General features: G+C 43.7%; 1 protein-coding gene across 1 annotated transcript in view; it reads left to right on the forward strand.

Annotated features, from left to right (window-relative positions):
* Positions 1-9,282: 9,282 nt before the first annotated feature.
* The window catches only part of LOC141472295 (scavenger receptor cysteine-rich domain-containing protein DMBT1-like), a 42,143-nt gene continuing 25,099 nt past the window's right edge, over positions 9,283-26,326 (forward strand). Inside the window, exons 1-10 of the mRNA XM_074159209.1 lie at positions 9,283-9,682; positions 10,696-10,731; positions 11,203-11,784; positions 12,551-12,866; positions 14,248-14,579; positions 16,389-16,566; positions 16,879-17,090; positions 17,361-17,533; positions 18,027-18,415; positions 19,028-19,290. Of these exons, the coding sequence (XP_074015310.1) occupies positions 9,283-9,682; positions 10,696-10,731; positions 11,203-11,784; positions 12,551-12,866; positions 14,248-14,579; positions 16,389-16,566; positions 16,879-17,090; positions 17,361-17,533; positions 18,027-18,415; positions 19,028-19,290 (2,881 nt within the window). The remainder of the gene's footprint in view (positions 9,683-10,695; positions 10,732-11,202; positions 11,785-12,550; positions 12,867-14,247; positions 14,580-16,388; positions 16,567-16,878; positions 17,091-17,360; positions 17,534-18,026; positions 18,416-19,027; positions 19,291-26,326) is intronic.

Genomic DNA, 26,326 nt, shown 5'->3' on the forward strand with positions numbered 1-26,326 from the left:
TTTTGGTTTTACTTGAACCCATACTTCTTTCCCTATCACAGAAGGAAATACCTGACACGGTTATCATTTAGCAGCAATTCAAAATTTATTAATGATTTGAGATAGATCAAGAGGTTAAATTCTAGCAGTGCTTAATCATTAACTGATTTAATGATTTGCAGGATGATTTAAAAAAATAATCAAACAGCAACTTAATTACAGATTTGAAAATGGCAAGACTCACACTAACTTACTATAAGGTATCCCAAATCAATACATATACATATACGTAATCACAAACATACAAGCACACACCACTTGAGGGGTGACACACACCCCGACACCTGAGTTTTTAACTGCTGTGACCAAAGGTCCCTTCACAATGGGAGACTCCAATGAGCCGATGGGTGCCGTTTTTACATGTGAATGGACAAATATTTGGATCCAGTAAAGTATAAGAATGCCCACACTCGTAAGAGCTACTGTGTATATAGAGGGGTGGATGAAAGAGAGGCCAGTCTATAGTTAAATTTTCCCTCTTCAAGTTTGGAGTAAATACTCACACTGCATTGGCATTCCTCAGTGGGCCATGACTGAGACTCTAGGGGGTTGACTTGCCCTGGCTTTTTAATCCTCGAGGTGTTTGCTTGAGAAGTGTCCCAGCTCAGGGGAGATGCTGGTCACAGCCCACTGCCATCCAGGAGAGCTCAAAGGGTCTTGCTAGAACCTCTACTTGTAGAGTCTGAGATTATTGACTTTTATCAGGTATTTATCTACTCTGGCCCAACTCAGGCGATGGGACATTCTGTTACTTTCTAACAGCTGTGCAAGTCCACAAGTTGCTAGATCTGCAAGTTGTGATATCACCTGCTGTTGAGTCATGATCCAGGTACAGACGTACCGGGATCTCATGGAGCGATAGTCCCAGGCGACAGGGGACGCAGGAACGTTAAGGGAGTGCCTCTGGTCCTTTATCTTTTGCAGTTCATGCCTGACATCCCTTAGGTTGGAATGTGCCCCAGGGATCGGAAATTGCACCAAACACCAAGTGGCCAAACGTTTTAATTCAATTTCTCTTTGCCTAATTACCTTTGAGACTAACTAGCTCAGGAAAACAGATGCAAGCCTCTCTCTTTCTCTTCTGAGCCCAGAAAGTGGCCTCTGCCATCCAAATGAAAGGGGACTCTCAGAGCCCTGCACCTGCTGCTGGCTCCCATGCTCTTCTGGCGGTGACCATCGTGGTGCTTGTCGCCGCTGTTCTCACCATGGAAGGATTTCTTCTGAAGCTCAAACTGCAGCAACCCATCCCCTAGCAGATAATGTGAGAGGCAACTCAAGGCTTGCAGGTGGAAGGTGTTGGTATTTTCACCAGTCATCAGCTTCGTGGTTTGGTTTTGCAGCCTGTGTAGAGGGTAACTCTTACTTGACTATTCCATCATGCAGAACTTGTTTGAAGACTGTGCTGTAGTAAGGTAAAAAACGGTGCTACCATGAATTGAACTTATAAAGGAACCTGGTTTTAAAATCCTCAAGTCCACATACACTTAAGGTCTAACGAAAGGTTGATTCTTCCACCCCAGCACCCAAATAAGCTACCTTCTTCAACGCTGGACGTTTCAGAGCACCTCAGTTGAGCTCCTGGTTGAGTGTCTCTCTGAGAAGACTAATTTAGGTGACTTGAGAAAGAACTGACTTACTTTGCCATTGCTGGTATGCAGATAGAACACCTGTGTAGCACCATGAGATATTCTGGAAAGCAGTTCAAGAAAAATATTTCTTTACAGTAAAAGTATCTCAATAAAGTGCCATAAATGAAAATGCACAGGGGCAGCACATAAGGAATTGCTCCTGTACAGCATTTCTTATTTTGGTGTGTATGGTTCTTCACAATTACACCTTTCTCTGAGAAAATGTGGGCCATTTATCAGATTTTGTATAGCAGATGAATATAATCAAATCTATTATGCAAATACGTAATTTTAAAAGGCAGAAAAGAAAACATTTTTTGAGCAATATTTCTTCTTGTGCACATGCAAACACACCATCTATGTGTCTGAACTCCCGGTTAATGCATTATCAGGTTGGAGAATGTGGCTTCTGACAAAGTTACTTTGCCAAGCAGTGATTTCTGCTCACGTTCTTACGCATTTCTACACCTGTAACGGGGGGGGTGGAGAGAGAATGTACGTAAGTTACCATAAGGAAGTGTGACCTGCCTCCTATCCCCATGCAAAAACAAAAACAATAATAAAGGAAGAATCTATTTGGAAGAAGCTACTTACTACAGGTGGAAAGGTCACTGGTGTTTGACTGAGAAATGCTCTTCTTTACACTTTCCTGTTTTCTAGCCAGCTATAACAAAGTTCGTTGGGAACAGTATAATGTACTGCGTGTGATGTGGGCAAGAGACAAAGTAGTGACGTTTAGGGAAGGTGAGCTCAATTCTAGGGCGACATCCTGACCTGACAAGGAGGATGTGGGCAGCTCTGATGGGAATCATCACTGCAGCCTGTGCCATTTCTTCCTGCAAGCTGTCTTTTCCTGGTGACCCCAGGCAGGCCTCTTCTTATGTCTCCGCACTGTGGAGAAGGGACCATACAACCAGGGATTGGCATTGCCCACAGAGAGTGGAAGTGAATCTTGCTGTCCGCACATGAGGAACAAGGATTGTGGGAGGTTCTCCCCTCCTCTCTGTCTACAGTCAGCTTTGAAGGGCAGAGCAATCCAGGAGGCTGACCTGCCTTTCAACTAGTCCTGTTGTGTGGACCAGAGACTATCCAGGCTTGGAGGAATTCGGTGACCTGCTCAACATGGTGAAGACTTCCCTAGACTTCAGCTTTCCTACCTCTCTAGAATAGGACCTTCCCCTCTGCTCTCCCAGACCTGCTGTTTTCTCTCCTGCCCTTGCTCCTTCCGTGGCCTTGCTGCTGCAGTTGTGCTACCCCACCATTTTCCAGGGCATAGCTTGGTGACACTTTTTCTACTTCTTCTAGTCTCAGAATATTGTTGTGATCAGACAAGCAGAAAGATCCCAGACCAAGGATGTTAATGCCTCCAACCTGTAACGTGCCTGTACTGTTCTGAGCTGAGCCTTCCCATACTATTCCATGCCAGGGTCCCAGGTGGAGATATATCAAGATATATCAGAATGAAAGGTAGAAGTACCAAGATCAGTGCTTTCCATATTAAATGTTGCTGTAGAAAACACCACTAAACTGCTCATGTAGTTGGTGTATCAGACTCATCCTCTTTATTTCCTGCCTCCTTCCTAATTCAAAAGTGTTTTAGAAATGCAGGATTCAAGAAAACTGGTTTTGGTGAAGAGAAAAGGATCATACTCAAGTACATATGCCTGGTGAATGGTGTCTCTGCCAAGAACCTTCCTTCCCATCTCCTGCCCCACTACGTTCACAAAGCTTCTACTCGTAAATACAGTGGATTTGACTTTCAGTGGCAGACAGTTCTGATCCAGTTGTATCTCCACCATTAAACAAATGCAAATTGATTTGCAATGACATGCTTCACATTTCACACACAACAGAACCCAAGAGGCCATCAAGGAACCTGGTAAAATAGACTAAGCTGCCTCATTGTATCTTAGTGCATAGATTCAAACTATCATTTCTTTGTGCAGAAGTCTGGGGATACCCTCATCCCAGCCTAGATACTTTCTTATAGTCAGGGATGAAAACTAATTAATCTTATATATCCTTTCAATAGTTTCCATTTGGACCTCACAAAAGCCAGTCTGTCTGCAGAAGTCTTCCAACAATAGTCAGTGGAAGAGAAAGTATTTTCAAAGCCCAGTGGAGTTTCTGTCACAGAGTAACGTGCTGAGAAACACTTCAAGCTGCCAGAAGTCCTAGAGAGCAAAAATGTATTACTGAAAGAGACTTGCCTAGTCAATGGGAAGGATGAAAAAATGTGCTGTAGAGTATTTGCATGCATTAATTAATTCAAATTAATTGGACATAATATTTATCTATTCCTAGTCTACAGAACTGTTTGATAATCAAGATCTCCAGAAATATCTAGATCTTTGGAGTTTGTAGTAAAGAATTAATTACTGAAGAATATAATGAAGAATTAATTAATCAGTGTTGTTCGTTTACCTGGACAGTTTGATGCATTTTCTTTCACTTGAACCATCTGGGAATCACTTTCGTGTTCCCCTGCCTCCCCACCCCTTTCAGTTGTTACAAGAGTTTGGAGAAGAATTGCTGTCCATTACTTACTCTTGCTTCACTGGTTACTGTGTTTGATTGGTTAATCAAATATATTGGATTTTTTCTGCTTCTTGCCAAGGTGTCAAAACCATAAGAATATGAATAGTGAATACCAGGCGTTGTGTACATTTCCTCATTCATGTGCAAAAGTGGTTGTTTGTATAAAGAAGAAACATATTTACCCTTCTCAGTGTTCACTTTCACACCTTCCAGTATTATCTTTGGCCTCTTGTGTTTTGCACTTCCTTCTTTCATTCCAGTGATGTTGGCTTTTGTGGAAAGACCTTCTAAGTCATTTTTCCCTTGAGCTCCTGCGCTTTAGTCTTCATCCTTGGTGACTGCCCCTGGAGGCAATAAATTTGTCTATGGCAACAATTGTGCCCCAAGTTTTAACTCCTGATAATACCATCCAAAGGTGTAGAGGTAGGAATCAGATGAACAATATTCTGGCTCTTCAGGGTTAGGATGGTCATCAGCCTTTTCTCATTAAATGGTTAAAACACAGAAACACAGGAAAGTAACCACTCTGGCAAGAGAGTGATGAATGAGAATTAAGCATTATTTCATGTAGTTGAAGAGCTTCGGATTCATTCTTCAAAGAATGACACAGCTGTAATCGTCACTATGCAAAATGAAACAAGGAATATATTAAGAAAGATTCTTGATAGATTCTTGATAGAAATCAGATCTTTTTTTACTCATTTCGTGGTTCAAAGAATTGGTGCTGGAGGTGTTGACTTCAGCTGCAAGGTTCTTCTGGAACCTCATAGTGATTTGCTTCTTACAAGGCGTGGCTCAGTCTCTCTCCTTAGAGAGAGCAAACCATCCATGTGTTGAGGCAAAGTTATCGCTTATACACTATGGTGTGAGCTCCTCTCCCCTTGGGACTATGGTTCTCATGCAAGGAAAACTAGCAAGAAATATTTCACACCTCTCTCAGTTCCTCTTGCTGCCACTCCAACTCTCGTTCCCCACGTCCTGGACTGGTAGCTCAGCCCAGGACCACTGATTACCTCCTCTCCTTTCCTCACATCTCCACCATGTCACCTCTCCAGTGGCTCTTACATTGACTAAGAGGCTGCAGCCACCTCCTACCTTAACCTTCTTGTTGTTGGCTCTGCTGCTGATGGCAGAGGAATTAATGTTGTGGTGGATCTATCAATTTTGATAGGACACAGTCGTCCCAATTAAATGTGTGTCTGTTATTTTCATGTTGCATTCAGCAACAGCCACAGTTCTGGTGGGTTATGTTCAGAGTCTGCCCCAATCATACTTGAACAGGGTCACCAGGTCTTATTTTATTTGAGTATGCCAAACCTGTAAAAAATTCATGGCTCCCCCAGACTTGCCTCACTAGTTGGAATCAAGTTATGAAGTTCTTTTATTACTTTGTTGGAGGAAACCCATTCAAGTTTTGAGATTCCACCACCTTCCCCAGACCTGCCAAGGAATGTCCCCATAAAAGAAAAATATTGAGATTCATCAGCCAGAATGGAAAGGTATCTTTGGATAAGAACTCATTTTCTTTGTACAACAGGATGATTGTGAAACCTAGAGTAGCATAAATATTTTCTTCCAGGCAATGCAAAATGTTACTCTTGAGATATTTTCTTTTTGCAAAACCCAGGAAGTTACAAAACCATGAATAACAAATCAAACATATTTTTGTTTCAGATCATAGGACTGTGGTGGTTTTATTGGTCTTCTGTAGAAAGAGAAACGTGTAAAGCCACTCCCCTTCAGAAATAAACTATATAATCTGACGGTCCTCTCTTTCAGCAGCACTTGATAAGATGGGTACCACTATGATTTTGACATGGCTACTCTTGTTAGGTCCAGCAGTTCTGGAGGCCAAATCAGGTAAAGCACTTATGTGACTTATTCCAGAGCACATAAAAAGTATTATGAAGACTGCTTGGGGTCCTCTCTGTTGATTCCACAAATAGAAATCACATTCATGCTGGTAATTGGTTTGGGCAAAAGATTAAAAGAGAAATTGGATGAAAGAGGACAGTTTTGTTCTACCGAAATTATGAACTATTCATCATAGCGAATAAGAATGTTTTAAAACATTTAAATGGAGTTCATTTTGCTGCCACAGTGTGTACTTAGTGCCTTGTGTCGTTGCGATACTTCTGATACTTAGTGCCTGTGAGTATGTTATGAATGAGGCAATCTTCCAGCTCCAGAAATTTGATTTAAGAAATATTTAAGAATTATTTTTTTAAATGTATATCTATTCCAGAGCATACACACACATACCTATGCTATATATTTAATGTTGCCTGTATTATTTGACTCTTCTTGATCTTGTGTATAATTTAACGAAATATAAGTTAATTTTCATAATCTAGCACTGTGAATAAATGAGGGACATCTAAAAATAATGAAAGACATAAAACATTTTTAGTTCAACTTTTTTTTGGTCATTGATTTTTTCTTTACATGATTTGTTTCTATCTCCCAAGTGACTTAGGTTACTTTGAGCTAAATAGTTCTATGTATATGCTAGAATAATTGCAGATTATTTTTCTAACTAGTTATTTAAGCATCATTGTGATAATTTTTACTGCCATCATTCACCTCATCCAGTTTTCTTCATCTGTCCTCTGCTTGCCTAGTGATAAACCATTTTGCTCTTGCTGCTCCAGTTCTCTCTGCCCTTGGCTTCATTCGCCAGCCCCTGACTCTGTCTCCTGGGTCAGAGTAAGTGCTTTATTTGTATAATCACAGGCTTTTGTCTTTTTGACACCTTTAAAGCGTGAAGCAGGATGCAACCTCTCTAACTACATGCCCAGCAGATGGTTACGCTCTCACAGTCATGACAGGCCTTGAATGAAAGCAAATAAAACTGTTTAAGATCAGCTTCAATTTCCTAATCCCGCTTTGACTTTTTGCCAGGTTTGCTGTTTCACTTCTCAAAAGTCCTACAAGTATGGTTTAAAAATGTCCAAATAGATATTTGAGGAAATGAAACGGATATAAGTCGAGGGGCACTTTTGTAGCCTCTCCCTTTGAACCGTGGGTTAAATGCATACAAATAAGGACAAATTTAGTCCTGCTAAATTAGATGCAGTGAAGAAATCCTGGAGCTGTTAAATTTGTTTTGCTCTGGTTGACTTATTCAGTGTTTAATAACGATGTTTAATAAGTATGTATTTGGCAGAAATGCGAAATATAACAAGTGCAGTGTGCATGTGTTTTCATTTCCAAAGTGTAAATACTGCAAATCTTAATTTACAACATTTATTTGCTCACTTACACTTAGTGGTAAAGCCTTTAACAAAATTCTTTACCAAAAATGGATCTCTAAAATCAGGACTTTCATACTGTTCTCTGCAGAATGTCTAAACAATCTAACTCAAAGTGGGAAGCAGATGGGCTTTCCCTGAATGAAGGCAGTTATCAGATGTGTACATGACAGGTTATTAGGTATTGCTTTGTTCAAATTCTAATAACATTTTACAGGCATATAAGAAATAAAGCTAGTGGATTCCTATTGAAATTCTTGTAATCCCATTGAGAACATTGTCAATTCTGTTGAACATTTAGTGGAATTCTTCCACCAAAAATCACTCTTAAAACCTCTAGAATTTGGTTGTGATCTGTGGACTCTAGGTCCTTAAAATTCTCCTAAAAATTTTAGAGGAAGAAACAAAATTCTAGTTAAATCACATAAATCAGGGAGAAAAATAAGGAGTGGCTATTGTTTTCTCTAAAATTCTGTAGTTTTTCTGAAGGATTCATTTGGCCTAATTCTGATGTCGTTTTAAGCAAAGTAGGTCGCTGCTTGTTATCCTTCAGGAGTGCGTAATGTCGCATGAACTGCAATTTACCTGCCTGGTAATGTTCATATGGCAGCACCGTAGCAGCCCCATGAGCATAGATTTAGGAAAAAGCCAGTCTTGGCTGTTGAAGCTACGTCTTGCTGTGTCCCCGAAGCCTTGGTGATCTGCTTGAGCCACTGCTCTGTTTCCCACCCCTGCGCCCAGGTCAGCAGGGGCTTTGAACACCACGTAGAGGTACTTGTACATGCTCCTGGTAAGACACAGGTTGAGGGCAGGAAAGCTGTGCTGTACATCCTGAACTCCAGTGGGATTCAATGTAAACTGTCTCCTTGTTCTTTAGCATAAAACATTTTGACAGCAATTAATAAAAAAAGAAATACATAAACATGAAACATGTTCTTAAAACATGCCATTTTTCTGCTAGTAACAAAGTGGAAAAAAAAATCAGTGCTATTTTCTTAATGCTATTTTACTTAGATTTCATTCAGATTCTGAAATTCATTTTCTCTCCTTTGCTTTCCTATTATGCTTTTCCTATTACTAAAGAATTTCCTTTCTTGCTGAAATAGTTTGTGCTTAGCCTGCTCTCTAAATTTTCTGTAGAAACCTTGCATAAAACACGTGCAGCAGATTTTGAGATCTGGAAGAGAGAAGAAAAAGGGTGTGTGCCACCTCTATCCTCACAGGCATTTAATATTGGGCTAGGCGAGTGTCGTGGTTTAACCCCAACCAGCAGCCAGAACCATGCAGCTGGGATGGGGGAGAGAATCAGAACAGGAAAAGTGAGAAAAAAACTCATGGGTTGAGATAAAGATAGTTTAATAGGTAGAGCAAAAGCCACACATGCAAGCAAAGCAAAATGAGGAATTCATTCACTACTTCCCACTGTCATTCCCAGCCATCCCCGCGACAGCAGGGCTCCATCACACGTATCGGTTACTTAGGAAGACAACCGCCATCACTCCAAAAGTCCCCCCTTCCTTCTTCTTCTCCCAGCTTTATGTTCTGAGCATGGTGTCACATGGCATGGAATATTCCTTTGGTCAGATGCGGTCAGCTGTCCCAGCTGCGTGCCCTCCCAACTTCTTGTGCCCTCCCAGCCTGCTTGCTGGTGGGACGGTGTGAGGAGCAGAAAGGGCCTCGGGAGCTCAGCAACAACTAACACCACCAGTGCGCTATCAAAAGTATTTTTCACCCCAAATCAAAACCATAGCTCTATACCAGCTGCTAATAAAAAAAGTTAACTCTATCCCAACTGAAACCACAACAACAAACACCTACTAGGAACGATGGGGCAAGAGAACAGAATAGATGACTTCTTAAGGTCACTTCCAGCTTATTTGTCTGACTGTGTGCTCAATTCCTTCTCTCCCAAAGCAACCCGTCTCCAGCTGGTGAATGGAAGGCACGGATGTGAAGGTCGCGTGGAGCTCTATTACAACCGCCGGTGGGGGACAGTTTGTGACGATTTCTGGGACCTTTCTGATGCCCAGGTTGTGTGCAGGCAGCTGGGATGTGGCCCGGCCATTGCAGCTCTAGGAAATGCTTACTTTGGGCAAGGCTCAGGCGACATCCTGCTGGACAATGTGAATTGCGTAGGGAATGAGGTCTCCTTGTGGCGTTGTAATCACCGTGGGTGGAAGATACACAACTGTGCCCACTACGAAGACGCTGGTGTTGTCTGTTCAGGTGCTGTCACGTTTTCCTTTCCTAAAGAGTTTTGCTATAAATTGCACTCAATATACATGTGTTGGCATGGGGCTATGCAGACACTCTTCTTCTGAGACAGCATTTCATTCACTCAAGACACATGTTGGAAAGTTATACCAGATATATCAAATATATGTCTAATCTGTCATTCTACTTTATGATGAAGAATTTTGTATCTGTGGAAAGGCACGCTCCCTCTGAAAAGGCTTGTTCTCAGGAAGCAGAGTCTGGTCTTCCAACAACCGTGTCTTTCTGACCCTGCCGAGCCAGCGTGGGCGTATGTTTTTCTCACTGGGGTAGCATACAAACCCAAGGATCAGATAGGCATTGCAATATGTAGAGCTTTTATTCCATCTAATCACCCAGCAGTGACAGATTGAGGAAATAAGTCGAAATTAGAGGCAAAGCCATGTCTGATAGGGAATGTTCATCGGGGAAGAACAGGGTTCAGTGTAAGTCATCTTATCACAAGCCTTAATGCATTCATTATGGGCAACAATAATTTCACAGCCACAACCCAGACTGCCATAGCTGACAACTCACTTTGTATTGTTTCTGTATTTTTCAAGTTTTCCTTCAAGTTTAGGTCCATCAATATTCTTTTCCTTTACACATATCCATCCATTTTGAGTATTCTGTCACCTTGCTGTTTTCTGACTTTATTTTCTCCTTGTTTTTTTAAGAAAAGGTAGTTCATTTGTATGTTATTTTCTCCTGTACTAACAAACAGATCGTTATGAGCTGGGACATGGCTGATGACAACAGGTTGTTCAGGTGTTTTTTATATATTGCAGTTCTCCACATTTCCTCAAAGAGGAAGAGCCTGGAGAGTTGAATTCATGCTGGAAGAAAATGCTACCTAGACCAGTGCTTTGCACTTAGAGAAAAACAAAAATACTTTCTCCGATACCTCTATTAGCATACGTATGCTGTGTTCAGCATGTCATTTATTGTCTTTTTTTATGTCATTTATTTCTTGCTTGCATTTGTAGATCCAGTGCCTACGACAGACTGGCCATATTCAACAGGTGAGTCACAATGACCTAATCTACTCCTGGCCTTGCACCGAACACCACCTCAAGACCACCACCTGGGCTGCTCCTGGGGATGACCTGAGCCTCTGCAGAAGGGTGTCCACAATGGTGACATGTCCAAGCCCTGCTGCTGCCAGCGACCCTACATCTCCCAGCTCCATGGCAGTAGCCTGTAGAGGACAGTCTCCGGCCACACCTGAGCCGTGATGTCCTATGGCTGGGAGTAGATGCCACATCAGTATCTTTCCCTGCTGTTGCCATCTGGAAACATCACATTCAAGAAAAAATTTCAATTGGCTGTTACCCAGCTCCATGCTCTCCAGTCAATATGGTGTATGCCATCAGAGTAATTTATCTTGATTTCACTTCATCCTTGAGGAACTGGGCTTGTAGCTAACATGCACATGGAACCCATTGCACCAGCACAGTCCTCATGTGGATGATGTTTTTCTTCCATATTCACAGGAAACACCATTACGACACTGATGGCCTCCACAGAGCCAATGACCTCAACACTAGAGACAACCACCACAGCAGCAATGACCTCCATAGCAGAGGTCCAGACGACCTCCATAGAGGAGATAAAGGAGATAACCTCCCCAACACCAATGACCTCAACACTGGAGACGACCTCCATAGCAGAGAAGACCACTGCAGCATTAACAACCCTCATGGCAGAGACAACCACAGCAGAGACGACCGCTGCAGCATTGACAACCCTCATGGCAGAGACAACCACAGCAGAGACGACCACTGCAACGTTAACAACCCTCATGGCAGAGACAACCTCCCTAGCGGAGATGTCCACCACAGCATTAACAACCCCCACAGCAGAGATGACATCCCTAGTGGAAATGACCACCGGACCACTAACAACCACCCCAGCAGAGGCCTCCTCCCCAGTGGCGGCAACCACCATAGCACCAACAAGCTCCGCAGTGCAGATGTTCTCCCTAGAGGTGACAACCACCACAGTGCCAATAACACCTATAGCAGAGACAACCACCACAGCAACAATGGCTACCACAGCAGAGGGGAGCACACCAGGTAACCCTGTCCACTGTCACTCCCTGATCTCCTTAACACCCCTGATCTCCCTTCCCAGACCTGACTGCAGTGGAGGGAGCCTCCCATCCCTGACCTACTCCAGTTAGGCCATTTGTGGCACCCAAGTCCACAGCGAGAGTACAAGTAGAGCATGGAGCAGAGCTGGTAAACTAGAGGGCTGAGGCTTGAGGCCAGGATCTCTGTAGCCATTGCTGGTGAAGGAAACTGTTCAGGAAGGAATTTCCCCTCACTGCAACTGGGGGGATTATGACAGGGGATCATTCTGCCCCTCCAGTTCCTCCTATTTCTTAGACATGCTCTGGGCTTTGGAATGTGACTGGAAAAGAGAAAGCTGCTGCATCAAGTGTTTTGTAATGCAAGTTAGACCTCCATGGGTATGTGGTTCCTGCCCAGGGAGCAGATGGCTTTGTGAAACAGAGAAGTCACAATGGTCGTTTCAGCTGAAAGACCTCTGCTTAATGTTAAGTGCCACAGGGCAGGGGCTCCTTGAAGATGGGCTGCTTTGGGGTGCGTGGCATGCGGTGACTGTGTTCAGAGCCTTTTTCATTGACAGTAAATTCTTACTTGCATCCATAGCTCTGGTGCCCACCACAGGCTGGCCATATTCAACAGGTAATTCATGCCCACCAGACCCGTCCCTGGCCTTGCAGCAACCATGCAGGCTCCCTGCTGTAGGGGTTCATCTGTGGACAGCAGGGTGTCAGGCTGGAAGAACCCTAACCCAGTCCCACGTTCCTCACCCCAGGTGCCCACCTGCGGCTCTCCGGTGGGAGGAACAGCTGTGAGGGCCGCGTGGAGATGTACGACGGCAGCAGCTGGGGGACAGTGTGTGACGACAGCTGGGACCTGAACGATGCCCAGGTGGTGTGTCGGCAGCTGGGCTGCGGCCAGCCAATGGCCGCCCCGGGCAATGCACACTTTGGCCTCGGCTCCGGGAACATCTTCCTGGACGACGTGCAGTGCCGTGGGGATGAGCCTTCCCTCCAGATGTGCCGGCACAACGGCTGGGGCGTGCACAACTGCAGGCACGTGGAGGATGCCAGCGTCATCTGTGCAGGTGTGTGGGCAGCAGAGGCCACCAGCTCTCCTGCAGATCCCACCAGGCGGGTTTGGGTGCCCTCCCTTGGGAGCAGCCGTGCTTACCTCCCTCCGTAGAGCCAGGGTGAAGCGGTGAATTTCACTGAATTTTTAGAGTTGGAAGGGACCATAAAGATCATCTAGTCCAACTCCCCTGCCGAAGCAGGATTGCCTAGATCATGTCAGAGCATGTTACTCAGGACTGCATCCAGGCAGGTCTCCAGGCCACTGCATCCAGGCAGTGAGATAGGGGGCTTTCACCGCCTGGTGCTGGAAGCATGTGTCATGCAAAAGCCCCATTTTTTTTTCACACAGAGGGCACAGCAGGCTCTCTACAATCGAAGGTGTAGGTGCTCCGTGTGGTGGCAAAGAGCAGGATTGCAGGATTGTGGCGTGGGGAGGATGGGGCAGCACTGGGGGCACATCAGGCTGGTGTCTGGAGGGGGAATGGCAGGACAGAGCCCCATGGTCTTTTCCACCATTAGTGCTCCAGCCTTGCATTTCCATGTCCATGTCCATGCCCACGTCCATGTCCATTCATTGCCACAAGCCTGCTGCATTCGCTGCCCTTTCATTCGCTCACTCCATCTTCTTCCTTGCAGCTGTACAATCAACCCCTCCTGCTGAACGGCCACACACAACAGGTAATTCACGCCCGCCCAGCTAATTCCCAGCCTTGCAGCAGACCCCAGCTGGACACAAGAGGAGAGGAGACGGGACATGCTGGCCTGAGCCTGGCCAGCACAGGGCTGCTGCTCCCCTCTGCCCATGGCAAGGGATCATATGGTTTGGGGACTGCTGCTGGGAAGGAGCTGAGCTGCTGCGGTGGTGACAGGTCCAAGACCTGCTTTGCCAGCCACCCCGTGGCTCCTGGCTCTGGGGCAGCAAACATCAAGTGCATGGAAGCAAGCCCTTCCATCCATCCTCTATGCCTGCTGTGTCAGCCCAAGATGCAAGTTGCTGCCCTGATATCAGGGCACAGCAGTGGCTTTGCAATGTCAAGCCAAGGTGGCCAGCACCCTTTCAGGCACCCTGTCAGGCTCCCCGCACTTAAACATCTCCAGGGTGCATGGGTGGTCCCCCTCAAGGGATGGGCCAGGGTCAAGGTGTACAAAGGGTGTTTCTGCAAATGCCAAGTGCCCCAAGCAGCCCCCAGGTCACCCAAGCAACTTCTTTGGACCACCCCAGCAGGTCCCTGCTCACTGTGCATCTGCCTTTTGCATGCTCAGAGTCTTTGCTCAGTCACTGCCCTCCCCTGGTCCCTTCAGATCTGCACCACCCCAGCTCATGGTCACTGTGGCCAAATCTCCAAAACATCCAGGAGGTGGGGACTATGGTGGGCGGGCTGGTGGGACCCTTACCCAGTGCCATGTGCCTCACCCCAGGTGCCCACCTGCGGCTCTCCGGTGGGAGGAATGGCTGCGAGGGCCGCGTGGAGATGTACGACGGCAGCAGCTGGGGGACGGTGTGTGATGACAGCTGGGACCTGAACGATGCCCGGGTGGTGTGTCGGCAGCTGGGCTGCGGCCAGCCAATGGCCGCCCCGGGCAACGCACGCTTTGGCCTCGGCTCCGGGAACATCTTCCTGGACGACGTGCAGTGCCGTGGGGATGAGCCTTCCCTCCAGATGTGCCGGCACAACGGCTGGGGCGTGCACAACTGCAGGCACGTGGAGGATGCCAGCGTCATCTGTGCAGGTGTGTGGGCACTGGATGCCACCAGCTCTCCCATGGAGCTCACAGTTCCCCATGTACCCAACCCCTCCTCGCCACGATCCCTGTCGTGGTACCCTATGCCCCAATGCGGGGCCATGTCTCTGCCTCGGCACCTTTCTCCTAAGCAACACATCTGAATTGTGGCTCTTCTTCCTCCCCACCCACAGATGCTTTGGCCACCCCAGCATCTCCCTCAGGTAATGCTCTTCCATGCCTCTTCTCATCTTTTTTATTTGTGGGCTGTCTCCCTGATGGGCTTTTTTAAATTTGATTTTGGTTTCTATGGCAATATCACTTTAAACTTGCATGATAATTCTTAGACAGGCTGTGATATTGCCTTGCATCTCAGTGACACTTATTTTGCAGCTACACTGGTTGGCTGTGGGAAAGCCATCTCCTCGCAGGGCTCTTTGGCTGGGTCAAGGCTTAGGAAGTGTTGTCTAAATCTCTAACTTTTAACTGCATACATCAGTATTGGCAGGGTGGTATATGTACTTTGTTCGGAACTGAACATCTAAAGGGCAATGACATCAAACCATGTCAGGACTACAGGCACAATGAAATTTTATTCACATTGATTTTTTGAATGTGTGATAAAGTTTCCTTATTGTTATGATTTCTATACAGCACTCATAAATCACTTTTTCTCTTGAATTTTTTTCATTTTCCGTCTTTGTCTTTATCTGCTTCCCTGATGGCATAACTTAATCTGTCTTCTTTTAGAGTTTCCTTTAAAAAACGTGGAGTCTTTTTCAAAATTATACCCATTCAATTGAAATGTTTTCCATTTGCATTGAGAGTCACAGGCTGTTTATCAGAGAAGCTGTATGCGATGGGTAATTTTTGGTTCTTCTGCTTACTAGAGCTGTTATGGTCTTCAGCCTGCTATTTTTGTCTTAGAAAGAAGATTTTAGACCAAGAGCTTGACCATTCGCAGTAGAAAATGGTACAAAGTGAAGGTCCCTGAGAGCCCGTTCAGTCTGATCAGGGAAAGGGGCAGTGTGTGGGTACAGCTGATGCTCCCAAGCTTGGACCAGCTCAAGAATCCCAAAATCCTGAGGCAGAAGGAGTGTGTTGCACTGGGGGCTGTCCCCGTGGAGGAATATAAAATGGGGGGGAGGGGTTGCCTTTATGTCTCACATCTTGTCGGAATTAAGTTCAGAGCTTGTGCTCACTGCATATAAGGAAAGTTTTAGGATTAAACATTTTGTTTAATTATTATAATTAAAGATTATGTGCGTTTAACATAAAAATTCTATGTCGTTCATGCTGTCGATAACACGAAAGCTTTTGCAGCTACACTTATAGGAGAAATGAGATATATTGAAGACTTTGTTCAGCAGCCTGGAGTGCTTATGGTCTGAGACCATAAAATTAGAGTTTCCTAGAAGATTTGCAACTTATTTAGCCTTCAAAGTCCTTAGGGGAATAAAGAGAAGCAGCAGAGTAACCAGGGAATGCTGCCTTTCAGGAAGGTACTTCCATTTCACTGCCATGACACCTCCCAAACCAGATCTCAACTGCAGAAAAGAGAGAACAGAGCAGAAAGCATCCAAGTGTTACCAGCCCAGCCTGAAGAGGGTAGTCTGACACCGTGGATGTGTTAGGGAATCCTGAATACAACTCACGAAAGTAAAGCTAAAGCAAAACCAAATTATTTGTTTTGATTTAGGTCATACAGAGTATCACCTGCAGTCAGCAGGGGACCTGCTTTTCAGCAGCTGTAGATGAGACACAAGCACAATTTTGTAGAGTCCTGTGAGTAACTTATAGTAAACAATTTACTGTAAGTAAATTCTCTTCCATTTTTTTCTGCAGCGCCTTATTTTTGTGGCGGCTCAGTCTCAAACTCCTCTGGGACGCTGCAGAGCCCCTTCTACCCTGGAACTTATCCAAACAACGCTGACTGCGTGTGGGAAATACAAGTGGAGAACAATTTCCGTGTTATGCTCACATTTAGAGACATTGCGTAAGTAAAACATTGATTCCCTGGGCAAATAGCAAAGTCAAAACTTATTCGAGAAGTTTCAAAACTTATTTGAAATAGGTAAAGTTCCCAATTTTAAAGATACTTTGAATACCATCCTGTGGTTGGAAGACCAGAACAAAATCTGGATTACTGTAGTATTTTCTGCTCTCAATTTTCTGCTACAGCTACATACAAATAGAATAGAACCTTTGCCATGAAAACTTTAAGCGCTGAAAGATTTTATCACATGTTAGGCAGTTAAATCAGAGCTTCTGAAATGCATTTGACAAGGTGCTGACATTTGTTCACCAGGATGCAAAGCGGCAGATGCCAGTATGACTACGTTGAAGTCTATGATGGGCCTCCACACTCTTCCCCGCTTCTTGGGAGACTTTGTTCTGGTTCCTTTCCCACGTACACATCCTCTTCAAACATGATGAGCGTTCGCTTTCACAGTGATTCTAGATACACCTTCAGAGGGTTTCAGGCTCACTACTCCTCCATTCCAGCAGATCCCAACACTAGTAAGTTCCTAGTTGGTGTTTCTCAACAGACAAACCTGTTTATTGCTTTTGTTTGCAAAATAAATATTTGTGTGTATTTAAAGATGTTAGGGAAAAGAAATGATGCATGTGAAATACGATGGGTTGGTGCATGAAGTGCCCACCTTCTAAATTAAGAAAAAAACCAACATTTGGTTGAACTTTAATCATTTACAAATTAATTACATTAAACCTTTAATCATTTACAACTTGCTGAAGTCACTAATATATTGTTTCTTCTTCTTCCACCAGCCCTTCTGTGCTTGCCTGACTACATGCATGCGGTGATTAGCAGAGACTATCTCCAGTCTCAAGGCTACTCGGCACAGATGGTCGCCCTGAACGACAACCACTGTACACCAACAGTCACATCACGTGAGGTCATATTCAACATTCCCTACAACGGCTGTGGGACGATACGAGAGGTACAGTCACCCTTGTGCGCACTGAATTGCGGGACCCGCTTTGAAAAGAGTCATGAAACGGCCACTGTGTTCCACAGGGATAAGAAGGGAACCAACAAGACCCGGAGGTTTTTAGTGCTTTAGCTTTCCATGCCTTAGGGAATCCTCGTGCTTAAGAGAAATGAGGTTTCTAGGGAGTAAAGACGATTTAAAGTAGATGTAGTCTTGTAAGTGCTATGCAGGTTTGGGATGAGTGTGGTGTTTTGTACAGATGTTCAACGAGTTGGCTCTGCCTTGGATTTAACAAAGAGTTTTTCTCCACTTACTTCCATTTAATTATGTACTTCAGAAAGTTTTTTTACAATGTGTGAGCAGAAAAGACCAATATAAAGCTTCCTGGTTTAAAGAGTTTAAGATGAACCTACATTTTTAAATTGCATATCACTCTATCAAAGCTTAGAACATGGAATGTGATAAAAATGCAATTCCTCATTTTAAATTACATGTTCAGCAGGAGAACAATGATACAATCAACTATTCCAACATGATCAAAATAACAACTTCTGGGCGCATAATCAAGAGGAAAAAGGATATTCACTTACATATTAGTTGTAAAATGCTACAGAACACATGGATGCAAATAATGTATGTTGCTGAGGACACTGTAGATGTGAATGAAAATCAGTTTGGAAGATACGACATGCACATCGGTTTTTATGATTCCTCATCGTTCTCGCGGCAAGTGCACGACTCTCCATACTACATTGACTTGAACCAAAATGTATATGTTCAAGCTTCTCTTCACAACTCTGACCAAAATCTGACCATCTTTGTGGACACTTGTGTGGCATCACCTGATCCTCGTGATTTTAACACCCTAGCCTATGACATAATCAGGAATGGGTAAGAGGTTTCTCAAGTCATTAGAAACATATCTGTAATAACCTTTCTGCATTTATTTAAAAGAATAGAGTCAATCGGAATTGGTTTAGATCTCATTATCAACAGAATGTTAAAAGTGGTCTTTGATTTTTTATATTTACAGTATGAGCCTGGAAATAGGAAACGACATTTAGACCTTACTGACATTTCCTTTCGCTTACTTCATCCTTGTCCTGTATGTAAAATGCAAACTAGTGGGAGTGAGGTAGAGGAGATGAGCTAGTGAAAACTGGCAGCAGGAGTCTATCATCCTGGGTGTTAAATATTTTAGTAAAAAAGCGTTAGACTAATTTTTTTTATTCCCTGTTATAGCACATATATTAGTAAGAGTTTGTCCTCTTCACAACTTATAGTCTTCTTCGCTTGGAAAAAAGTAAAGAGTTGTCAGTGCTCTAGCTTCTTAAAGAAGTCTATATTCTTAAAGTCTATACTATGCTATAGGAGTTGTGTTTTTATCACATTGTGTTCTTAGTACCTTGCAATGATATAATTTTGTTTTCATCTATTGCATTTTTGCAGGAATGTACCTGTGTGTATCCATGAAGAGTAATTCTCTTTTCCATTTCTCTCTAGATGTGTTAGAGATTCTTCCTACGCCACATACTCCTCCCCCTACAGCCACTTTGCTCGGTTCAAATTTAATGCCTTTGAGTTCATCAGCCGCCAGACGTTGGTCTACCTGCAGTGTGAGCTGGTGGTCTGCAGGCTGAGGGACTACTCCTCCCGCTGCTACCGGGGCTGCATCAGAAGGTCCAAGAGAGACACAAGTTCCACCGAGGAAGAAGTGGATGTGGTTGTCGGACCACTGAAGCTTCGAGAAGGGAGCAGGAATGCTGGTAAAGTCATATAAATATCTCTCGTGTTTACTCTAAGACTGCTTAGAAAAGCCATAGCTCTGCGTTTCTGACACACGTCACTGAAATCTGCTTTTGCTAACTTCACTATAAAAAGGTGTTTGTTTGGCTGACCCAAATATAGAATCATAGAACCATGATTTAGGCTGGAAGGGACCTTAAAGATCATCTAGTTCCAACCCCCTTGCCATGGGCAGGTACACCTCCTACTAGACCAGGTTGCCCAAAACCCCACCCAGCCTGGTCTTCTACAAATCTCTTCTTCTTTCACCACCCTGCAAAACCTCTGTTTTCACCTGCATATGTAAAAAGTATAACCGTTTTGGCTGTCCCAAAGGAGAGGTAGTGTGTAACCCATTTTAGTGTTATAAATCCATTGAACTAATTAGCTCCAGCCTGATTGTGAAACATGATGGCCAGCTCCAGCAAACTCCCAGAATTCTTGAGAAACATTTAATTCCCTCAGCTTGTGAAGTTTGCTTAGTTAAGTTGCCATCCCTGCTCATGTAAAGCCTGTTCAAATAGTTTAAATCAATGAATCTGTAAGAAGTAAGCTTATTTCTGACTCCGATCTGGGAATCATCCCTTTTAAAGCGGCAGCTCTGTGTGCCCTGATCTTCAATATACTGACAACAAACCCCCTCTGCCTTCCCTCGCAGGGCTGGACGTTTCTGTACCTGATCCCCAGGTGGTTCCCGCTGCTGCTGATAATCCCTTCGCGCCACTTGCTGTCGCTGTTGCTGTCCTGGCAGTTGTCGTTTTCGTTCTTGCTGGTTTTCTTGCAAGACCTGCACTGAAGAAACCACTTTCGCACGGGATAATGTCAGATCAGAGGTCAGCAGCATCTGCTAAATGATTACAGGGTAAATCTCACAAAATGCTTCATTGATGACTGCCACACCTTTGCCATTTGTAAGAAACTGTGATATCTTTATCTACAACAAATCCTAGCCTGTTACAGGGTTTTAAAATAACTTTCTAATCCTAACACCTATTAAATGATTAAGAAATAATTTCAACATTCATGTCACGAGTTGTTTGGTACAATCATTATATCATTTTTCTTCTCTTTAATTCTCTTCTCACATCCTTCTAAGACCATTTATCTAATGCCTCACAATTTTGTGAGCTGGAGCAAAAATATGAATGAGGCATCACTAAATATTTCAAAGTTTATTAAAAGGGTAGAAGATTTAATTTTGGGAGAAGTAGTAGGTCATGTCTGGAAAGGAAATATAAATGTTTTGCCATGGCATCTGGAATTGTGGCTATACAATATTCTAATAACTTTGAGCATTATTTTTAATGCTAAATTTCTCATTGAAACAATAATGGATCTTATTGTGCTTATTTATAAAATGCAGATATTTCCAAGCTAAAGTAATCTGTTATGTGAGCAGTGTAATTTAAAATCAAAGGAAGGAATGTTTACAAAGCAGTAACTCTATTTTGTCTTTCAAATTAATGTCTCTGTGATTAAAACACAAACGAATGTTTTGCTGTGTTGAAGAGTGTGGTCTGTTGCATTAAAAATTTGCCAAGTGATGGGTGAGGCCCCTGCTTCTGAAATGCTACATAGGAAATTTCTAAATATCTTAATGTAGGCTTCAAAAGGAATGAGCTAATTCTTTTTCTTTCCACACATGTAAATTTACAGAAAATTGTAGGAAGCCAGATTGCTGACTCCTGATTCAGAAATGCCTTTTGTTTGGGTGTCTGTTACTTTCTCCCGGGTGTCGCACACAAAAGGGAAATGACCCACGTTGCTCAGGGGAGTCCTCAGGAGCGCTCTCTCTGCGTTTCCCCCGTCCCTGTGCTCCCTCCAAAGCAGGTGGCTGACTGAGTCCCTCAGCATCCTCTCCCACCCAAGCAGGCCCCGCATCTGCTGCTTTTCCCACAGCAGCACCAAAGGTGAGAAGCTCAGGAAAGGTGACAGGAGCTTCCCCTACATGCCAGCGAGGAATAACTGTCTTCTACAGCCGGTCTTTTTCTCCCTGTTATTGGAGAGGAAGCTTTCGCTCCAGTATTCAATTTTCTGCCCATCAGTTGGATTTTGAAACACTTCTACATACTGCTGTGAAGAGGTGTGAGGTGCCTCTGTTTTGTACGAGTGTTGGGCACACCACTGTGTGGGCGGCTACAGCAAGGCATTTTAATGGAGTTAATCTTGTAAAGGGCAGGTAAAAAATAAAATTAAATCTAGCAGCAAAGGTAAAACAAGTGTTCAAACATCACAGAGAAGGCCTTGAAAGAATCCTTGGTTCCTCATTGATGACAGGCATGTTTGCAAAGCTGAGAAGAAACAGAGCACAGAAATCATCATGCCCTGAGAGGTCTAGAAAAAGTTCCCCAACCATTTTAGCTTTATCTAGTTAGTTATTTCTGTTATCTTCTCAAGAGACATACCTCCTGCTCCTGAGATCTCTATTATAGCCCTGGTCTCCCTCTAGCTCCACAATGTGGCACTTGTCCCCATGAACACCACAGCCTGTTTCCCACAGAGCTGCTAGGTCCCTGCCTCCATCCTCATTGCCAGCCACCCCTGTGCCACCTCCTCCTTGTCCATGGGCGCTGCTGCTCACCCAGAGCATCAAAATCACATCAGCTGGAGCTTCTCTCCACACCCCCAACACCACCACCTCAGCACAATATCTTCCCAACAGATGTTTCCCTAACTTGCCTAGTCAATCTCTTCTCATGCTCAACAAGACTCACTACTGAAATTAGAATCACTGTTGAAAAGGCTTTTCACAATGTTTGTCCTAATTTTTCACTATTTTAGGTCAAGCCCGCTAGTTCTTGCCATGTCCCTCCTGGCCATTGGGAGTGATTTTGTCCCTCTTCCCTTTAGGTGCATTTTACCTCGTTGAAGGTTGATGTTTTTTCCATTAAGTTTTCATTTCTTTAGATTAAATAAATCCAAATTCAAAAGATACTGAGCTGTTAAAGGTGGCTTCTTTGCAATATTTAAGGCTGAATCACACAATCTGATCAAAAGGCTTGTCAAATCAATCGGAAGCCTTCCCATTGACATACATCCTAAACCAGGCAGGTCTCATCCAAGAGATCAAATCTCAGTCAGGAGACTTTTCAGGTTTCAACGAAATGTCACATAAATATTGAAAGACATTTCATGTCTCCTTTCCAGAATGAAGAGCTTTTTCCAATTTTAATACTTTTAGTTGTTGATGACAATAAAATAATTTAATTTCTTTCCCTTCCCCACCCCCCATGGTTGTATGCTTTGTTATTATGAGGGGTTTGGCTTCTCAGGACTCAGCCCTTTGGAGTGTGCTATGTGCATTCATAAATCGGGCTGAAATATGCTGGAAATGCAAACAGCCAAATCCCACATAAATATTTACTAATGGTGCATGAAAACATGAAAAGCAAGATCTGGGATTTTTGCCTTTCATGTCCTGCTTGAAAATACAGAGAATCAAAGCCAAAATGTAAACTAAGATGTTTATTTCGACATTTGGGTTTGTTTTTTATTTATTCGTTTTGTGTGGGATCAATGTTTTGCCAACCACATGGTGACACCCGGTGCCTGCAAACACAAGGAGGTCGAGAACCAGGAGCTTGTGGAAGCCACTGCCTTCATTTTTTTTAATTGAGCTTGGTGTTGTCACCTCCTCCACCCATGGAGAAGACACACCAGCCATCATTGGCAGGTTTTTGCTTTGAGTAACTGTCTGACTTTGGTATTAGATTGTTTAATTTCTTCCTAGTGCGTCTGTCACTACTCAACCACGTAGTATGTACGTGTTCACTCAGTAGTATGTGCTTAACCAGCAATCTCAGCAGCAACTAAAGATGTTGTTTGCAACATCCTGCTAAAATCCCTTACAAGTGTCACCCTGTGTAGTGTGAGCTGTGTTGGGAGGGGATAATTACTGAATTACACCCCGTATATCCAGACGATGTAGCTAAAAGTGTTCATAGCAACTCCAAGAAAACCACAAACCCCTGAACAACTTCCCTGAAGTAGCACTTAAGAAGGATTTTTTCATGGAAAGAGAATGGATCCATAGCAATTTGGTTTCAAATGTATACACCTGTTTTGGTAAAAAACATATTGTATGGACTTTATGGGTTCCTGACAGTTCCCAGTGTTGTCATGCAACCTGTTGGACCAGCACTGGGGTTAAAGAAAAGCTCAGGAACAAAGTTCTTGTTTGCTTGTTTGTATGCTGAATTTCCCGTGCTTTGGTCTCTTGTTTATCTTTCTCTTCTAATTCTGGAGTATGAAGGAGATAATTCAGCTCTGTAGTCCTCCTTTCCATGAAAATAACATAAAAATATTTATAAACTGGTATAAATAAACATTGGGGTTTTTTTCTGGATCCCATAGCTAGCAAGTAGATTCCTTTTCCAGTTGTTAATAACAAATCCTTGCGTTTTGTAGATTGAGAGTAAAAAAAAGGTAATTTGTGTTTACAGGATGTGGGTAAGAAACACAATTTTTCTTGTTTTCATTACTTTCTCCCCATGCCTTGCCCTAGAAGCCCAGATATTCATTGATACCAAGCTGGATTAAGCAGTTAATCATAACCTTCTGCTCACAGTTCTGATTTAGGTGTCCTTTAATGCCTGAGATTGCAGCAAAGTCCAATCAAATAACTAAATGAATATACTCTGGAGATCACTTTCACTTGACTGATAATTTACTTTTGTTTTTTTAAATAACTCCATCAGACTCGCCAACCTAGGGCAAGCTATTTTACCAGGATTGCACTGGAATCTATCTTGAGCAGGAAATCAGGCAGCCAGCCACTCCAGTGGGGTTGCTGAATTGTCCGCCACACTTAACAAACTCAGAGGAGACAGCAAAGGCATTTCTTGAGGCTGACCCACCACTGCCCTTTGTTTGTGACCAGTTCAAGATAAAAAGAATTGCAGTCCTTTGCTGTTCAGCACCCCTGAACCCAAGCACAATATTTTTTTTTTGCATAATTTCTGTTAAATGCCTTGTGTAACAAGGAGAAGAGATTTTCCTCATTTATTTATTTATTTTTCTCTATTTTGGTAGTTTTGTTTTCATAAGTTTTTTTTACTTTAATTTTTATTCATTTTGGCACTTTATATCTAGCTAGGAAAAACTAAAGAGATATTAAATTTCTCACAGCAGCTCTTGTATTTTAGGAGATTTTCTATCTCAGGCTCAAGTACTATGACACAAAAAGCATATTTTAGTGAAGTCATGCCTAGCTGAGGAAATTCGTCAGTGAGCCAGCTGGTTCACTGGGGGTGAGATTTGTTTTCATTTCCTAGAATAACACTTGGATCACCTCTTTTGCCCTGAATCACCTGGTACCCATCCAAGCAGATTTTTCCTTCTTCTTTCTGAAATAAATGAGTAAGTCACGGGCTTTAATGTAGAAATAAATTGGACTGCTGCTGTTCTAAAGAGCCTGGCAAGTTTGAATGACTGTCATCTTCTTTTTTTTGCAATTTTTTTTCAGTTTTCAGAAACTATAGTTTCAGAAAGACGGCTTCTCTCTTTCCTCCTCTATCAGTTTGTAGACAATGAGGGTTGTGTTTTGTCCTCAGACATGGTCATGCAACCTGTCGAGCTTAAGGAACCTTTCTGTGAGTATGTGAGTGACTAAATAGAATAGATAAAATGTGAGGTTTGAGCAGTTGCAGTCAGATGAGTGTTGCCTGGTAGTCTTAGAGGCTGAAACCCATCTATTAGGATGGGGGTGAAAGTCCAGTAGAAACCCATCTACTGGAATGGAGATGAAGTCAGTTCCTTATGTTTTTTCCATATGACTTTTTCGTTTTCTGCTTCTTTTCCCTCCATCTCGTCCCTGCACCTACCACACAGTTAACTTCCTAGTGCATGTCAAGACCTTGTTACTCCTCACCTAATCTCCCTCATCCCTTCTGCTTATTATCTCTTTAATTTAGGCACCGAGTGAAATCAGGAACTCTGTACAAAGACTGAATTTTCTTCTGTGCCTGACCAGTTGCTAGCACAAAACTGACTTGAGGGCTCCTGGTTTGCTGAAGTTATCTGGTGACAAAGATTTATACGCAGGTTCAGCCAGAGATGTTGAGGTGTTTCTGAAGAACTTAGCATTAGTTACTGCCTTCCTCCGCTGCTAAGCCTGGATTCGAGCAGAGCTTTTTTGCATGAGATATGAACAAAACTGATTTATGCTGATGCAAGGGCTGTGTTCTCCCATGCAAAGAGGTGGCAGAGAGCATGACTTAATATTAATATAGCAAAGCCAGGCCTTCTTTCCCGCATCCTGGATCCTGCCATCCGTAGTCGCAGGCTAGGAAAGCCAACTGTGAAGCCCCAGTTGCAGGAGGGTGGCCAAAACCTGTTGCTTCAGTTTCTTTTAGAGTTCCTGGGCAGCTTGGGCAGCATGCATTTGAAAGCTGCACACTGTGCATGTAGAGTAAACGCTCGATCGGAGCCTTGCCAGTGAGGAACAAGCCCTCTTTGTTTCATCAAAGTTCACTGGATTTCTCTAAGGAGTGTATTGTTGGGGAAGACAAGTGGACGGCTCTCTGCCAACACTGCAAGGATTAATCCAGGCGTCACATGAGGTGCTTCCAGAAGGCTGTGAAGTGTGACAGCTGGGATGACATTTACAGACCGAGCTGAAAATTAACTGCTTGAAATACAGACTGGAATTTGTACGGTCTTGAGGGGTTTCTGGCATTGCATTTTGAAAAAAAAAAAAACCCCAACATTTTGTTTCCTAGCAGGTAAGGCAATCCATTGCCTGGCAACACTTACAGCTGCAGGTTCTGTGGTGCCCAGGACATGGCTGTGGGAACCTCGGGAGCACGGGCCTAAGACTTCAGCCAGCTCATGGTACCCCTGCCCTGAAAGGTTCCCCAAGCAAGGGCTGTCCTTGCTGGGGCTCGCCCTGTCCATGCTCCTGGACAGCACAAGTGGGCCAGGGTAGGAGGTGCTGCGAATCCCTGCAACCCTCTCAGCCCACAGAGCCACCACGGTGGACCTTGGGCAAAGCTACCACAGTGGATGTGAGCTGGGGGG

This window comes from Numenius arquata, chromosome 15 (assembly GCF_964106895.1).
Source record: "Numenius arquata chromosome 15, bNumArq3.hap1.1, whole genome shotgun sequence".
NCBI classification, from domain to species: Eukaryota; Metazoa; Chordata; class Aves; order Charadriiformes; family Scolopacidae; genus Numenius; species Numenius arquata.